The following is a 17,194-nucleotide window of genomic DNA, read 5'->3' as shown; positions in this document are numbered from 1 at the left end:
AGATGTGACTAAATAAAGCTCAGCTAAGCCAGCCCAGGCCCTTGTGAAATGCAGGAATCCCCGCCTCTGCCCACCCACTCCACCTCCCATCACCGGGCAAAGGCAGGCCCAGGAACCTCACACCTTTTAATCTTACGAGGAACCGGTCCTTTCTCCTTTGAAGAGACTCCTCACTTGTCTGGTGACTAACTTCCTGTGCCCCCGGAGCAGGCAGCAGAATTCCCACGTGGCTGGCTTGCCTCCTTCCTTGCTGCTCTGCATTTTGGCCTCCAAAGGGCCCAGGGCAGCGCTTTGGGAAAGAGCGCTAGGAGGCCTTTGAAGGGTTAATGCATCAGGCCTGTGGGACCAGCCAGATGGCCCCAGAGGGGAGGTAGGATGTGTCCAAGTGATGTTTTCCCACAGTGAGCACCCGGACAGCTGTCCCCTGGAGGAAGAATTAAGGACCTTTTACAGCCCAGTGTGCCACACTCTTTAGCATGGATTCCCCCAGAGTCACAGCTACAAAGGGATCGTTGTGGGGCCCGCCGAGACCCACTTTCTGTGGAGCAGCTGATTGATGACCAACCTGAATTTGGTGTGGCAGCCCTCTGGGGCTGCCTCCACTTTGCCCACCTGATTGGCAGGGGGCGGGTGACTGGGGGCGATCGTTGCTAAGCAGCCTGGCCTGGACGTTATGCCCATCCAGGTCGAATGAATAGCTGCAGTTTTCCAAAGAATGAGGGGGTTTTGGCCTATCCTAGGGACTTTTTGGAGAAGGGGGTTAAGAACTGCTATTCTGGTCTTAGAGCCTGGGGGGTAGGGGGTTGGTGGCCTCCCTGTGCCTGCCTTCTGAGACGTCACCTTGGTGTCAAGTCGTATCGTGTGAGTGGCATACACAGCACTGCCCAGCCCCCTCCACGTGCCCATCGGGTCCACGATTGTTGCTGTCTTATCTCCTCCCTCGCTGACCAAAGGGAGGGGACACAAGATCCAGCCTTGTGAGCACAGCTTCTGCCATTGTGATCATTACCACGTCATGGCACCTGAGACCCCGACCTGTGCTGAGGGGCTCGGTTTCTCCAGAAATGAGGAGAACAGGTATGTTTTTACCATTGTGTGTTTGGGGCAGCAGAAGCAAGGAAAGTAGGTGCCTAGCCATGTGACCGTGGCCAGAACTGGATTTTCTTGACTACGACACATGGCACATGGGGGTCTTAGTTCCCCAACCAGGGATTGAACCCGTGTGCCCTGCATTGGAACGACTGGATCAGCAGGGAAGCCTTTACTTTGAGCAGTGAGATCCAGAGTGGTCTGATGAGAAAACTTTGCCCCTAGGGCTCTGTATACCTCCAGAACAGAGGACACAGCGTGGAAGTGGGTGCTGGGGGCAGGGGCTTGCATGAAGGGTTAGAGAGAGCTTTCTTTGGAGAGACTGAGCTAGTGTAAAGAGAACCAGCAGGTGAGCTGGGAGACAGAGCCATGTGCCTTGAGCTGGGCTGTCCTGAGGGCGGTGTGTGACTCCCTGAAGGTCTGCTGCCTGCCTGCTCCCAGTTCCGTGAACTGCCCCCTTGTGATAAAGCCTCCCTTTTTTGCTGAACCTGAAAGTGAGAAAAATCTCTTAGGAGGAGATAGTGTCTTGCATTTTGGTCTTGAGATTCTCTAGCCACCTCTTGCTTCCTGGGCGCCAGGCGGAGGTGCTGTGTTCTGGGGCGGCTTGCCAGGCCCGGGGGAGCCCTGGGCAGGGTGCAGGTTTGCAGGTGATGGCTGGCTGGCTGCTGGTTGCTCTCCTTGGCATTAGGGGTGCTGGTCACTGCTTTAGGCCGTGGAGGAGAGACTGAAGCAGGTGGCTGGAGCATCCCAGCTGCTCTGATGAAGGAAGAAGGGATATTTGGAGGTTCAGGGGTCTCAGGACCCCCAAAGTGTCGGCTCGCTCTCCAGGTTCCTTGCAATGCTTCCAACTTTCCTCCTTCCTAAAAAAATTCTGAGTGGTGTCAGTAAGGAGAGTGACTCTGGGTCGGGAGCCCCACACTTACTCCTTGTGTTTTTCTTTTTTCTCTTACAGGATAACCCGGAAGTAGAAAAGCGAGATCCCCAGGAATTAGTTGGTGAGTACCCTGGGGTGGAAGGTGCCAGGGGCAGGTCTCTGAGCCTCACCCAGAGCCAGCTGGCTTCCAGCCACGCAGGTGGCTTCTCTCTGCTGCTGCCGAGGCAGCAGCTGAGCTGCAAGCCTGTCTCCGGACTCTAACTCTCAGGGCTTTTGGCATTTCCTAAGACGTCTGGGTGAGACACCCAGGGAACGGTTCTTTGAAAACCATATTTATGGTGCATCTCACGGAGCTTTGGTCAGTTGCCAATGTCGTCAAGAGGGACTCGGGCCCCTCTAGCTGGGAGCTTGTTCTCCTTGTGCTCTGTGCCTGGCCTCCGGCCTTGGACCCCCCGAGCCTCCCCGCTGGCGTATTCACGGGCTCAGGGTGCAAGCATGTGGCCTCTGCTGGCATGCTGCTCTGTCCCCGGGAGGGAGCATGCCTCCCAGCCCTGGAGCCTGGGGCCCTTTGTGTAACTGGCTAGGGCGGTTACGGTTCTGGAACACAGCCCACGTGTCATCCCAGCCCCAGGTTAGCCCAGCCTCTGAAGCCTTTCAGAAGGTCTTTTGACTCCTTTCATTTCTGCCATGGACTTTGTCAGGGCTCCCCCGAGGCCTGGCCCAGCCTCACATTTTGGGGGGTTGGCCCTCCCCCTCCGTGGCGAGACTGCCCGTCTCTTCCCGCCCGTTCCATTAATCCTCACAAAGCGGAGTTCCTGCTCCCCTCTCCCAGATGGCGCCTTTGCGGCTCACTCGCCCTGCCTGGGGGAGCCCCAGGCTGGAAATGATGTATCCGGCAGCCCCTCCGACCTGTCCTTTTTCTGGACAAGATGCCTTCAGCAGGGATGGCAGGTGGGGACCCATTCTGGTTATCGTGACTAAAAGAACTGAACGTCATTCGTTATGTTTGTCTCCTGAGGGAAGGACTGGGTAGGACCTTGACCACGTGGAGCAGCCTAGATGCTCAGCGGGATTCTGCCCTTCAGCCCCGGGTTTTCTGATGAATGGGGTATGAGTCTTTCCTCTCCTATTAAAAAAAAAACAAACAAATTTTCCTAAAATCAAAGAGCCTGATCTTGGGAAAATGGCGCCATAGGGGTGGCGCAGTTGGCTTCACAGGCAGAGGGAGCAGAGCAAGCCCCCCGGGAAGCCCGTGGCCTTCCCCGAGCAGGCGGTCTGCAGGGCGGCCCTGGACTGCAGCCTCGCCCTCCCCGCTGCCTGTCCCTGCTGTTCACTGCAGCCGGGGTCGGGGCAGCGCCTCCCCCCACGAACGCAGCCAGGCAGCACTCTCTGCTCCTCCTAGCGGCGCTCGCTTGGCAGGAATGTGCGTGGGCTCCAGCCATCTCGGCCCTAAACTCGCCCATAAACAGCTTTGACTTTTCCTCTCCTTGTCACTGTTTGAAAGCAGCTTTGTGAGGTGCCGCTTACATAGCATGGAACCCCCGCCGCAGTCCTGAAGATGTCTCTGTGACTGTAGAGTGTCCCTTGCACACGTTTCCTCCTCTGGCCTCAGGCAGCAGTGATCAGCATAGTTTTGTCTCTTTAGAGTTTCTCATACGTTGGTTTCTTTGTTGGCCTCGGCGCTGCGGGCCCTCGGGTCTGGGTGGCCGTTTGTCGTGGCGGCCTGGCCTGTGCGCTACACAGTGCTTAGCAGCTTCCTTTTTCTCTACCCACTAGAGGCCAATAGCATCTCCTCTCCCTGCCAAGTACGGCAACAAAAAATGATTCTAGATCTTGCCAAATGTCAGCTTGGAGGCAAAATTGCCCCTGCCCAGGAACCATTAATACAGACGGACTCATTGTTTGTTTTGTCTGGCTTCTTCATTTCCCATAATGTTCTTGAGACCCTTCCATGTTTTTGAGCATATCCATAGTTTTTTTTGTTTTGTTTTTTTTGATTGGTAATATTTCGTTGTGGGGTTACACCAGTTTCTTGAATCCATTCTCCCATAGAAAACATGGGTAAAACTTGAAGCCTCATAGTTTGGATTCCTGTTCCCATTTCTCACTGAGGAGATGGTGGACAACCTGCAGAGTGGCTTCCGCTCATGGCGCCCTGGTTGTCCCCCCTTTCTCTGGGCCCAGCGCCTTCCATCCGTGCCTCTGGCTGGCGGACTCAGGTTGCTCCGCTGGTGTGGACAGCGTTTTCACTTGTGTAGACAGTCCCAGGTTTAATGGAGCAAAGGGGAGCAGAGAAGCTGGCTGAGGGCTCCCCAGCACTGTAGCTGCTTGACAGGTGAGCGGACACCCAGTCCTCCCCTCCAGGTTCCCCGTGGGCGGTCATCCACTCGAGTTCTCTGTGTCTCTGGTGAGGCAGAGACACTGCACTGCCTCCGGCTTCCAACCCCACAGCATCCACCAGGCGTGCCTTCACTCCCACCGTTAAACACGCCCCGCTGACGAGCCACTCCTGTGCAAATCCATGCCTGGCAGCTGTGGATACCTGCGCTGCTTTGTGAGGTGGGCGTGCACCCGGGGTGAATCACCCTGACGTCACCCTTCTCAGAGCCTGAGTACGGTGCCCGCCCAGAACACCCCAGCAGACCCAGAGCAGCCACAGACCTGGGCTGCCCCTGAGGGCCTGGACACACATCTCGATGTGTTTCCAGGGAGATTGATTTGAGGCTCTGTGGCGGCTCCAACCACCCTATGTGCAGGTCTGATGTCTTCTGCTTTAGATGCATTCTGAGAGGAAGGACAGAGTTGCAGGAAGATTGCTCCTGAAATCTGCAAGAGAAACTTTTACCGCGTTTCCTGAATGTGTCCCTTCATTCGCTGTTGCTCCAGAGAGGAACTCTCCTGTTCCCAGCCCAGTTCTAGCCCACAAGCTTGGGAGGACCTCTTCCCCTCCCCATGACACTGTACCACTTCAGTGGTTGGGTTGCTAATGGCAACAGCGTCACACCCTGTTTTTCCAAAAGGCTTTCCTGGCAAATGCCAAAGGGCACTCTTTGTCTCTCTGTCACGTGCACAGACACACTCCCCACCCCAGGGAAGCCGTCTCCCACTGCTGTGCACCCAGAGCCTGCCCTGGCCTTCCTGGCTTTTGGTGCTGATGCTTACGAAACGCAAGAACCAGCACAGCCCAGGTAATCCCACTCTCAGCCGGCCTCTGCAGCCTGCTTGAGCCTCGGGCTTAGAACTCCTGCCTTTCCCAGGGCTGGGAGGAAGGAGGAAGTTGGGATGAGATCAAGGTGTCACCCTTGCTTCAGGAGACAGGAGACAGAAGGGGCTGAGCAAAGAGAAGCACACGGTCCCATGGTGGAACGTGCTCCCAGATTGCACTGGTGTCTTGGTCCACAGCAGGATGACACACCGATGCCCTGTTCTGGGGCACATTCAGGGAGGCTCCTCCAACAGTGAGAATCGGCACTTGTAGACTTGTTAGGAGATGGTCCCTGGGCTTGAGCTCCAGCTGCAGTGTGTGCAGGCTCATTTGGCAGCAGCTGAGAAGTGAAGCTCAAAGCAAAAATCAAAGCACCTTATCTGCTAAGAAAATATTAATCCAGCCCCGGGAGAGAAGGGACAGGCTCACCCGGCCATCCACTGGCAGTCTAGGCGGCCGCTTGGGGGCTGAGAGAGTCCCGCCAGGGCCGGCACATGTCGGGTACCCAGTGAGTACTTGCTGGGTGTTAGTGGTGCTGGGTTGTTCATTCTTTGCCTTCATCCTGCCCCACCCTGCTCCGCCTGCTGTTTGCTCATTGTATAGTCCTTTTCATGAGCGAATGTCTTAAAAAAGCACAGACAGAATCTTAAAACAAGTAGCATATTGTCTGGGTGATCCAGAGCACGACTCTGCAGTTGCCAGAGTGGCCGGAGGCAGCAGGGAGGGGAATGGAGGGAGAGAGAAACTTGGGTGGGCAGGGGCACATCGCCAAGGGAATTGTCCCTTGGGAGCTGTGGGTCTTCACTGCAGAATCAGGCCTTTTGTTCCCAGGAGTGAAGTGGACCGAGTAAGGGTTGATTGGTTTACTGCTGAAGGACCCGAAGCAAATAACCAGCGGGTCATTTTGTATTGAATAGATGTCATTTATGTACAAAGCAGTTTTGAATGCTGAGTCCCGAAGCCCAGGGAACCCTGAGCTTCTGGTGGACCCTGGGTAGCAGAGCCTGAGGTGGGAGGACAGCACCAAGCAGCTCTGAGTCCCCGGGATCCTGGGAGGGTGTTGCAGGGGCAGAGCCCATGGGAGGCACAGCCATGTGTGCATGTCTTCCCAGCCCTGAGCTCCTGACTTCACACTGGTAGCTTGAAATTGATTGGCCATGACGGGAGAATTTACATCAGAGAAAGGGGCAGATGCTGCGGGTCGTGGGTCTGCCCCTCCCACTTCCCAGCTGGTGTTAAACGCTCACCAGCACCCCCAGGACACAGTCTCTCCTCTGGGCCCGGCTGTGATGTGGCCGCTCATGCCCTCTGCCTGAACTTCTTTCCCCACTGCACCTACCGGTTCCTTCAGGTCATTTAAGTTCAACTCAGAGGCACCCTCCGAGAGCCACTCCGCATGCCCTGTTTTACTATTTTATAGTGTGTGATCCCTCCTTGAAAATGCTTTCTGTGCCTTTCTTGTCTTGAAGGGTTTTTTATTGTCCATGTCAGGCCCCCACCCTGACCCTCCCGCGCACCCACAGAACTCCTCTGTTCTCTCCACAGCCTCCTTTTCTGAAAGAGTCCGGAACATGTCACCTGATGAGATCAAGATCCCTCCAGAACCCCCCGGCCGGTGCTCAAACCACTTACAGGTACGCACATGCTCAGCTGCTGAGGCCCGTGCAGACTGGGTGGGTGTCTGGCTGGGTCTGACTTTAAGTGGCTTCTGGGAAAGAAACAGCCCAAGTGGGAAGGAGCCTGCAGTCCTGGTGACCTTGCTTAGGCCGCTCCCAGGAGCCGGCGCCCTAGCCCCGGCTGCCTCTGCAGCCTCAGCTGGGCCCCCGCCTGCCCCGGGACACTGCCAGCAGAGCAAACAACATCCCTTTTCTGGGCATCCCTGAGCTCAGGGAATGTCTCCGAAGGAACTTGGCTAAGAACCTGAGGGGTCATCAGAATGTTCAGGAAACAAGTAGGAATGCAAATGCATAGCATGTGAATGTGTACACTTCAGCCCTCGTTTTCCGGAAATGGCGGTTCACGGGCTTCTTGTGTGATGATCCCTGACTTGCGGAGATGGAGTGTGGAGTGCGGTCACCTCGGGAGCAGGCCCACAGGGAACAGCTGGCCTTACTCCTCCCTGTCAGCCTCAGTGGCGGTTTCTCCTTGTCCCTCTGCGTGTTCCCCTTTGAAGGGGACCTTACAGTAGGGCAGACACCCACGGCTGCCCCCAAGTGGGGCCTCTGGCTACGCTGCAAGCCCTCGCACACGCTGACGGAGGGGTGACTAACGGGGCCTGGGGCTGGAAATGCGGCGACCTGGGTGGGTGCTGAGCGGGGCAGGGCTGCAGCACACAGTCCTGTCTCTTCCTGGAAATCCGTTCCCTTTGCTGAGTCGTCTCCCCATCACCACCACATAGCACCCCACCCCCGGCCCCGTGTCGCTCACACTCCAGGCAGCAAGCCGCAGCCTGTAAGGACAGTCCAGCAGCCACCAGGCAGAGATAGCCAGCCCCAGCCTTCAAGATCAAAATGTTTCTCCTTTTTAGATCCTGCTAGTGGCAGAAACCATGAGCAAAGGTTTTAGTTCCCCTGAGGTAGGAGAACCCGCCTGACGGCCGAGGGCACACAGAGAAGTCATCTGTAAGATACAGCGGTGCCTCCACCTGCTGAGCCTCCCGGGAAGGCCTGCCTCCATCACCCACAGAGCGAGGACATGGAGGCATGTGCTCGGCTTTTCTCTTCCTGGCAAGCGTGTTACAGACCTCTCTCCCCAGCTCAGTGCTTTCCCTGGGCAGTCTTGACTCCTGACAGGAGTGAGTCACCTTTCCTGATGTTCCAGAGGACCTCGCTCAGGCGCGCCACCCCCCCCGCCCCCCGCCCACCTCCTCTTGCAGGTGAAGAGCACTCCAAGTGGTTTCCTCCTGGACAGTCTGTGTTTAGCTGCCACTAGTGGGGGAGGCTGCCGAAAGACCCTGCCCTGGGCTAGCGCCAGCCTCGCTGGGTAAGCCTGCCCCTCCTCAGAGGTGGCCCTGCCCTGAGGCTCGGATTCCTGGGGCCTCTTCAACTCCCTGGGCAGCCCTGACGCCATCTGTTGCCAGCATCATCTCTGTGGGCCTGGGGACACCTGTTACACTGGCCTGGACCCCGCCAGGTGGTTCTCTGGTTTCCCATTGAGCCAGAGCAGGGCTTGGCTCTTGACCCCCAGCAATGCCTCTTGGTAAAGTGGCAAGGACCGGCCAGCAGTGAGCCTCCCCTCAGAGGACACTGGGGAGGCTTGTGACACCTCTCCTCCTGCCTTCCCAGGTCTCCTGCTGGGTCTGACTAACCCCGTGTTAAAATTAAAATCCAGCATTCAGCCCCCACCTGTCAACACTAACTCTTGAAACTCCTCTTCAGATGATTCAGCAGCTGATCCCCAAGTGAGGGTTTGTTCACTGTCTTCGCCATGGCTTCTCTAGCTCCACCTTCTTATTCCTCCCGCTGCTGACCACCCAGAGGGGATCAGGAGAAAGCACAGCGAAAGCAGGCTGGTCTCCATCTGTCTCGTCTGCGCTGGGTGGAGGAAGACCGTCCGGCCGGAGCAGGGCTTCACGCGGCTCCTCCAGGTCCTCGTGTCCACAGCACGTGACCACAGGCTGGGATTGCAAGAGGTTCCGTCACCATCATCTTTCTGTCTCCCTTCTGTAGGACAAGATCCAGAAGCTGTATGAGCGGAAGATAAAGGAGGGGATGGACATGAACTACATTATCCAGAGGAAGAAGGAATTTCGGAATCCTAGGTGAGTTTTCCATGAGCCAGCAGGGGGGCGGTGGGAGGAGTGATGTTGGACTGGGGACAAGAATGCCTCCAGAGAGGTGCAGGGAGAAGCCCGGCTCAGATCCCAGCTGAGCCCAGAGAGACCATCACCCGGACTGCGTTAACCTCACTGAGGCTTCGTCTGCCGTTGAAGAGCCAGGCAGCAGGTGCAGGGGGGAAGCCGCGAGACGTGGGCTGGATGGGGCCTGCCTGGGCTCTCATTCCCTCTCTCCTCCTGGAGCGCATGACCTGAGGCCTTAGTGTCCTCAGCTGTACGAGGAGGGGATTGTCTAGATGGTCACCCCAGGTCCTCCTACCTCTAGAAAGCTGTTGACTCTATGCAGGTTTGACAAACAGACCTGTGTCTGGGTCTCACTGTCTCCAACATTCAAGCAAGTGACACACCCAGGAAAGAGCCCAGGGCGAGAGCTGCCCTTGCCCCTGTGGGCCTAAGTGGGGATGCTCCAACCAGCCCCACAGACTGAAGGTCTGACGTCCAGTTGAAACCTCATCTTGACACCATACTTGCTCTGCCCACTGGCCCCAGTCCCTCTCTGTGGAAGGTTGGAAGGCCAGAAGTGACTTTTAATGTCAAGTCAGCGGACATTTGCCCTCCCATTTGGAAACTTGTTTAGAACAGTTCACCTGGGCTAAAGACTTGGTCTGCATGCAAGTGCTAAGTGGCTCTGACCTCCTGAGATCCGGTGCTGCGCAGGGCCTCGGGCTCGGGCCCACTCAGCACCCTGTGGCCTTCTTCTTTCAGCATCTATGAGAAGCTCATCCAGTTCTGTGCTATTGATGAACTCGGCACCAACTATCCAAAGGTATGTGCCACCTGCAGAGGCAGCGGGTGAGGGAGGGGACCCAGGGCCGTGTGCCCTCCCCACTGGCTTCAACCTGGACCCACTGAAAGGTCCGTGTGGCACGCTGCCAGCAGAGGAGAGCCGTCCCCATCTCTCTTGTCTGAGCCCCGGGGCCTCTGCATGGTTAGGGGCTAGCGTGGACTCGCCGTGCCCTGTAGATCAGCCTGTCCACAGTGCTTCTCTGCCCTCACTGTCCTAAGAAGGGTTGGCTGGAGACGGGATAGCATCTGAGCCTCCCTGCCCTTGAAGGCCAGAAATTCCAGCCCAGGAAGATCCATGGAAAGACGTGGGGAGAAGCATGTGGTTTCTGAGTCATTTCCATTTATTGGCCCTTTCTGCACCTTTGATGGAGAAGGCGATGGCACCCACTCCAGTACTCTTGCCTGGAAAATCCCATGGGCGGAGGAGCCCAGTAGGCTGTAGTCCATGGGGTCGCTAGGAGTCAGACACGACTGAGTGACTTCACTTTCACTTTTCACTTTCATGCATTGGAGAAGGAAATGGCAACCCATTCCAGTGTTCTTGCCTGGAAAATCCCAAGGACGGGGGAGCCTGGTGGGCTGCCGTCTCAGGGGTCGCCCAGAGTCGGACATGACTGAAGTGACTTAGCAGCAGCAGCAACTTTGAACTTTTCTTTTTCAGGATATGTTTGACCCCCATGGCTGGTCTGAAGACTCCTACTATGAGGCATTAGGTGGGTAGCCGTTCATCTGCCCGCTCACCCATCCGTCTGTCTGTCTCTCCAGTCATTAGGCAACACAGGTTTCAGGGTCTCCTCCATGTCCGGCCATGTCTGAGGAGCTGAGCATGCGGCCTTGAACCATCCAGACCCCCGTCCCTGACTTAAGCTTGCAACACAGCGAAGAAGACAGGATCAAAGGAGAGACTCCGGGAGTAACGAGTGGGGTGATGAGGACGCAGGCTGGGCCACCTCACCGGGGCCCGGGGCAGGGTGGGCAGCCTCGTGGAGGACACCGTGTCTGAACGAGGTCTGAAGGTGCACAGAGGCTGGCCGAGCAGGTGTGGACGGGTCCCAGGCAGGGGGCTGGCGGGAGTGCAGCGCTCTGTGCGGGGGCCTGGCTGCGAGAACTGGGAGGAGTTTCAAGGGGCCCGCTCCCTCGGGTGCCAGGTCCCAAACCAGTGGGCTGTGGACCACCAGATCTGGCCCGCAGGCATGTGTGGTTGGGCCTCTGTAAGTTCTGTCTTGCTTTAATTTGCATTCACCACTAGTGTTTTATCTAAAAGTCCAGAGACTTCTCTGGTGGTCAGGTGCTTAAGACTCCGCACCTCCACTCTAGGGGGCTCGAGTTCGATTCCCTGGTCAGGGTAGTAAGATCCCACGTGCCGTGCAGCCAGGCCAGGAAAGAAACGATGCAAATCTAAGACCCGGTTGCTGAGAAGGTGGTTTCCCTAGGCCAGCATTACCCCGTGGCTGCAGCCTGCTGGAGCCCAGGAGCAGTTCACCCCTCCAGACGGGGTGCGGAGCCCCAGCTTCAGGGCCTTTGGACTGTGAGGCCTGGCTTCATGCTGCCTCGTGACTCTGCCGATCACAGAGATGCTGCAAACAGCAGCCCCGGGAGAGCGGCAGGCGGCAGTCCGGGGTTCTTTGGCCTGAATTACCTTGTTTAATCAGCTGCTCTGTAACTGCCTGTCCTGTCTTCATAGCCAAAGCCCAGAAGATTGAAATGGACAAGTTGGAAAAGGCCAAAAAGGAGCGAACCAAAGTAAGTGATGGGTGGATGTCCTGATGAAGCGGGCAGCTGTCTGGGGCGCACGGGTCCTGCAGGCTGAGCCAGGGGGCTTCCCTTACCCCCGCCCCCCACCGCGGTTCATCACCCAGCCACGCTCTGAGCAGCCTTAGATGTGCTGGATTTTAAGCCTCCATGACTCAGCCTGAAGATGCTTCCCGGGCTGCTTCCACTTGACTTCTCGGGGTCTTAATGTTGGCTGCATTGTGTCCCCTCCCCTCCCGATACACACCCTTACAGCTTCCGAGCCCTGGGGACTTTCTCCCTTTGGGCCCATCGGCAGTCTCCTCGGCCTGAACAGAGGACGGGCGCTCTGGTCTGTGCCGTCCTTGGCTCCCAGCACTGGCCTCTGCAGCCCGCCTGAGCGTTTCCGTGTGTCTCCATGGCCAGGTGACCCTCACGCCAGGACCCTGAGCATGCTGCTTGCCTCTGGCCTGGGTCCTTCAGGGGATGGAGACTTGGCCATGAGACCAAGTCCTCTGGGCTGTGCCCTTTTTGACCAGAGTCTGAGAGAGAGAACACAGCCGCAGGACGCCTGCCCTTCCACCTGCAGTTTAGCCTGGTCCCCCTCCCGCAGCACATGTGGCCTCCAGGACGTGTGTCCCCCACCCCCTTCCCCAGGGCCACAGGGTTGATCCCTCTGGGAGACGGTGCTGGGGCGATCAGGGGTCCTCATTCTTAACCCTTGATTGAATTTCCCAACTCTCTCTCCTTCCCCCTTTCCAAACCCCAGGCTTGTTGCAGGGACGTGTCTGCAGCACCTGGGGGCTGGAGCTGTCCTTCCCCTATGCGCACGGGCACCGCCTCCCCCGAGGTGTGAGGGCGGGGCCTGGGCGGGCAGGGGTGCCCCAGCACGCGCAGAGATGGCCATGGCGGGAGGGGCCCGGTGTCTGCGGGAAGCTCTCTTCCGAGGAGTAACCGTCCTCTCCAGGCGCCTCTCCAGTGCCTCCCCCGCTCGACAGTCACAGCTGGTTCTCAGTGCTTCCCTCGTGCGGTGCCAGGTTGCCTCCTGTCCCCCCAGGAGCGGACAGCTGGCAAAAAGACGTGGATGCACGCTATGCGCAGGTCCTAACGCACGCTCGTCCCTCTCGCCCCCAGATTGAATTTGTGACGGGCACCAAGAAGGGTACCACGACCAACGCCCCGGCCACCACCACCACCACGGCCAGCACAGCCGTCGCAGGTACGGGCGGCTCCCCCCACCCCGGCCCCCCGCAGACACAGCCAGGGCCTCCCCGCCGTATCTGCGGGCGCAGGGCCGTGGCGCTGCTTGCCTGGGGTGGGTCCCGGCTCCCCGGCTGCCCTCGGCTTCCTGGGGCTGTGGCCTGCCGTTTCTGCTCCCTGGTCTCAGACCACTGGCCTAGGTGGGTCCTGACTTCTCTCTGGCCTCGTCCCCAGACGCCCAGAAGAGAAAGAGCAAGTGGGACTCGGCCATCCCGGTGACGACGATAGCCCAGCCCACCATCCTCACCACCACGGCCACCCTGCCAGCTGTTGTCACCGTGACCACCAGCGCCAGCGGCTCCAAGACCACCGTTATCTCTGCCGTGGGCACCATTGTGAAGAAGGCCAAGCAGTGACGCAAGGGACCCCAGGGACCGGTTTAGGGTGGCTCGGACAGTTTCCCCTCCATGGAGGGGAGGAGCCACTCTGGGACCTGATGAGACCTCGGCCTCCTGGGAGGTTCCCCATTCTACGTTTCAGGACTGGGACCCGTTCCCCTCCCTCCTGCCTGCGAGGAGCTCCGGGTGGTGTTTGGCCTGGAAGAGACGGGGCTGCACAGGAGCAGGGCTCTGTGGACAGTGGCCCCCGCGGGGTCTGCGCCCAATTAAAAGTGCCGCGTCCTCACATCTCGGCGTCTCGGACGCCCTGGCCTCTTCTACAGTCTGTTTTCAGGCGAATGTGAAAACTCAAGTGTCCTCTCATCTTTTCGGTTGGGATCCTCACCTCGGGCACAGCGGGGTGACCGCAGCCTGCAGCCGGCTCAGGGGGTGGCCCGAGAAGTCACCTCGGTCATTCCCAGTGAGTGTCTCTTGGCGCGGGCAAGCAGGGGTCCTGAGAGGGGGGAAGGCCCAGGCTCCCGCTGCCCTGGTCCTGGAGCTCTGAGCCCCACCAGTTGTCAGGCAGGAGCCCAGCCTGTCCTCCCCTGGGCGCAATTGAGCCCTCCTCCAACCATCTCTTGGACACACCCTGGCCTTTGAAGTATCACCAGTCACCAGAAGGGCGGGAGCTGACCCCTGGCCCACGCAGGGAGAGGGCAGGTTGCAGTGGGGAGATGAATCACCTCCTGGCCTGGCTGGGCAGCCATTCATTGTTTACGTAAAGTCCAGCTCCTGGGAGGATCCGCCACCCCGCCCTTCCTGCGCCTGTTATCTCTGCGCCACAGCAGCCCTCGGGCAGCTCCAGTGGCTTCTGGGCTCCTCTGGGGCCAGAACAGATTTCCCAGCAGCTGGCAGGCCTGGAGTCCCAGGTCTGGAGGGAAAGAGTGCTTTTCCTGCTCTTGGGCAGCTCTCTCCCCGCCAGCGGAAGGGCCGCGCGTCAGAGAAGGAAGCCAGGCTGTGAAGAGCTGACCTGCTTCCCCGGAGCGGGCAGGGGTTCAGAAAAGTGGTCCCCAGGAGGCACCGGATGCTGGTGCATAACTGGGGGAGTGTGACAACCCAGCCCTGCGGCCCCCAGAGCAGAGATGGAGCCACCCCTGCCCTCTCCCCCCAAACACATCCTCAGCTGCAGAAGAGATCAGGTCTCCCTGTCCTTTGAGGAACTTCGCAGCCCTCGAGAGAGAGAGGGCTTCCTGCCTGCAGCCTCCGCCAGGGCCCCAGGGAGCTCATGTGGCGGCAGCTGGGACCTCGGAGTCAGCACCTCTGCTCTGGAGCCCACGTTAAAACAGACTGTGTTTGAGTCGTGTGTGTCTCAGGCCATTTGCTCTGTAAGTCTTCTCTCAAATCATGGTAATAAAGCCTTTTGAGCTGGTTGTGAGCAATCTACGAGATGATTTATGCATCGCTGCTGTTGCTCAGGCATGTCTGACTCTGTAGCCCCGCAGACTGTAGCCCACCAGGCTCCTCTGTCCACGGGGTTTCCCAGCCAAGAATACTGGAGTGGGTTGCCATTTTGTACTCCAGGGGATCTTCCCAGCCCAGGAATTGAACTTGTGTCTGCTGCATTAGCAGGCACTAGTGGCTAATTTACCACTGAGCCACCAGGGATACATTTATAGAGTACTCTCCCCAGGCTTGCTGTTGGTCAGTCCAGCTCCTTGTTTTAGACCAAGGAGGGAAGCACCCTCTAGAGATGATAAAATCAACCTGATTCATGGCCTTCGACTCTTCCAGGCACTCCCAGACGTGCCACCGAGCCATCTGATCAGTAATGGCTATTCCCCCTCGGGGCCCGAGTCGCAAGGGCCCTGGGGAGAGAAGTCTGGGAGTTGTACAGCCCGGAGTTACAGCTGCTGCACGTACTAGCCTGGTGAGTAGGTGAAGGCCTTTAGTCCTGCTGAACTTCGGTTGGCTCTCCTGTGAATGAGGTTTAATGCCTGCCCACCGCAGTCCCACTGAGGGAGCCACAGGGGCAGGTTCTCTGCCTTCTCTGAAGGCTGGGTGTCCCAAAGTGCCCTGTCCTTGCTCATAGTCTGTCCAAGCTGAACTCTACTCCCGCCCACCCACACATCCCCCCCCTCTCCCCACGGTCCCCATCTTTGGTGATGACATCAGGATTACCCCAGGCTCGCCGCTGCACCCTGGTCCCCCGTGTTCTCCCTGCATCCTGTGGGGCACTTCAGGAACCCCTCCCCATCTTTGTCGCCACTGCCCCGGCCCCCAATTGCTCCCGCCTCATCTGCTGACTCAAACTCTTCCATCCAAGCTCCAGTCTGGCCAGCATCTTCCAGCCCCCCAGCTCTTACAAAGTCATGTGGTCTTCCGCTGACCACGGGAGAGCCCACTTGAGCCAGGCAGGCAAGGCCACCAGCATTCTCATCACCTCTCCAGCCTTCCTCCTCCTCCCCACCCCCCACACCCTCATGCTCGGCTCCTCCCAACTTACTCACAACCTCAGCACCGACACTTGCAAGATTTTCTTAATTGCAGGTCAGATTGTCTTAATCCTTTCCTGATTTCCCCCGGGCGTTAGTTGCTCCTTTCTCGGTGCTCCCTACTCTTTCTTGCATCTCAGATAACACTACTGCCTGCAGAATCTCTCCCAAGTACCCGGCGGAGATGAGAGCCCAGGTGACGGGAGGGAGGGAGGGGTCATTTTTTGGCCACAGCATGCAGGATCTTAGTTCCCAGATAGGCGAGGGTTAAACCCATGGCCCCTGCCTTGGGAGCACTGAGTCTTAACCTCTTAACCACTAGATCAGGCTTCCAGGGAAGTCCTGCACTCTCTAATTTTATGCATGAGGGGTTTTTTGTTGTTCTTTTTTTGTTAAATCAGAGTGTGAAAGGTGCATACAGAGAAACTGTTTGTTTATTTAAGACAGGAGCACAGCAGAGATACACACCTGCAGAGAAAGGGTGTGGGTGTTCTCCCTAATGCGGAGGAACGCCTTCATGCATGTTGAAAATCTCCAGGGACTTGCCTGGTGGTCCAGTGTTCAGATTCCACACTTCCACTGCAGGGGCGCAGATTCAATCCTTGGTCAGGGAACTAAGATCCCACAGGCCTTGTGACCAAAACTATAAAATCTTTATAATTAAAAAAAAAAAAAAATCAAGTTCCTTTGAACCATAAAGAATAAGAAAAGTCTCCGTGTCCAGATTTGGAATGGTCCTCAGGAGAAAAAGAAAGAGCAAGGTGCTAACAGTGCAGGGAATATGCTTTTGTTTAAGACAGGGAGGAAATACAAAACCAAAAGTATAGAGAGGAAAGACACAGAAAATGCATTTTAAATTTGAATTGGAAATATCAATATGAGCTCATGATTCAAAAAATAAAAAGTCCCAGCTATGTCCTTCGGAAGGACCCAGAAGCAATGGCTGGCCCGTTGTAGCAATAAGCACATGTAGCACCCGAATCTTAACCTTCCCTCCCAAAAAGGAACCAGGGCTGCTCGCAGAGAAAGGGCTAATCCAGAAATCTAAGTGAAACTGCACCAGTGTTTCCCAGAAAGCAGGGAGGACTGCAAGGAGGGTTTCAAAGGTCAAAGGAACTGGTTTGAAAAGACCTCCCACTGACCAATTATTGTGAAAAAGGAAAAACTCCCTTGCTGCCTGTACACTGCTATGCTCTCACACCAAGTGCGTGGGCTTTTCACAACCAAGCACTTCTGATGCCAACTGCCCAGAGTCAGCACCAACCCCACAGGTGAAAAGGGCTCCATCCCATAAGACTGTCTGCTGCCCAGAAGCCAATTGCAAGTCCTGGCCTCCCCAGCTTCCCACTGACTGGCTGTAAATTGGGGGTTCCCATGACCCCTCCTTGGGCTCAATAATTTGCTAGAAGGACTCATAGAACTCAGGAAAACAGTTTACTTACTAGGTTACCGGTTTATTGTGAAAGGATACAACTCAGGATCTCAGGATGGGCCAGAAGGAAGAGAAGCACAGGACTCAGTCCAGGGTGAGTTTCTCCACCCTCCCTCCCAGCGCTCCACGTACCCAGCAATCTGGAGGTGTCAGAACCCACTCTGGTTATGGTT

The 17,194-nt window shown here is 57.2% G+C and overlaps 1 protein-coding gene across 2 annotated transcripts in view; it reads left to right on the top strand.

Annotated features, from left to right (window-relative positions):
- The window catches only part of SAP30BP (SAP30 binding protein), a 32,372-nt gene extending 18,329 nt beyond the window's left edge, over window positions 1-14,043 (top strand). For both annotated transcript variants that reach the window (XM_052657444.1, XM_052657443.1), the window contains exons 4-11: window positions 2,042-2,084; window positions 6,714-6,802; window positions 8,837-8,928; window positions 9,709-9,769; window positions 10,451-10,502; window positions 11,474-11,532; window positions 12,655-12,739; window positions 12,955-14,043. In XM_052657444.1, the coding sequence (XP_052513404.1) occupies window positions 2,042-2,084; window positions 6,714-6,802; window positions 8,837-8,928; window positions 9,709-9,769; window positions 10,451-10,502; window positions 11,474-11,532; window positions 12,655-12,739; window positions 12,955-13,136 (663 nt within the window). In that variant the 3' untranslated portion in view covers window positions 13,137-14,043. The remainder of the gene's footprint in view (window positions 1-2,041; window positions 2,085-6,713; window positions 6,803-8,836; window positions 8,929-9,708; window positions 9,770-10,450; window positions 10,503-11,473; window positions 11,533-12,654; window positions 12,740-12,954) is intronic.
- The last annotated feature ends 3,151 nt before the right edge of the window (window positions 14,044-17,194 follow it).

Source organism: Budorcas taxicolor, chromosome 19 (assembly GCF_023091745.1).
Source record: "Budorcas taxicolor isolate Tak-1 chromosome 19, Takin1.1, whole genome shotgun sequence".
In the NCBI taxonomy this organism is placed as follows: Eukaryota; Metazoa; Chordata; class Mammalia; order Artiodactyla; family Bovidae; genus Budorcas; species Budorcas taxicolor.
This window is presented reverse-complemented; position numbering and strand designations above follow the sequence as displayed.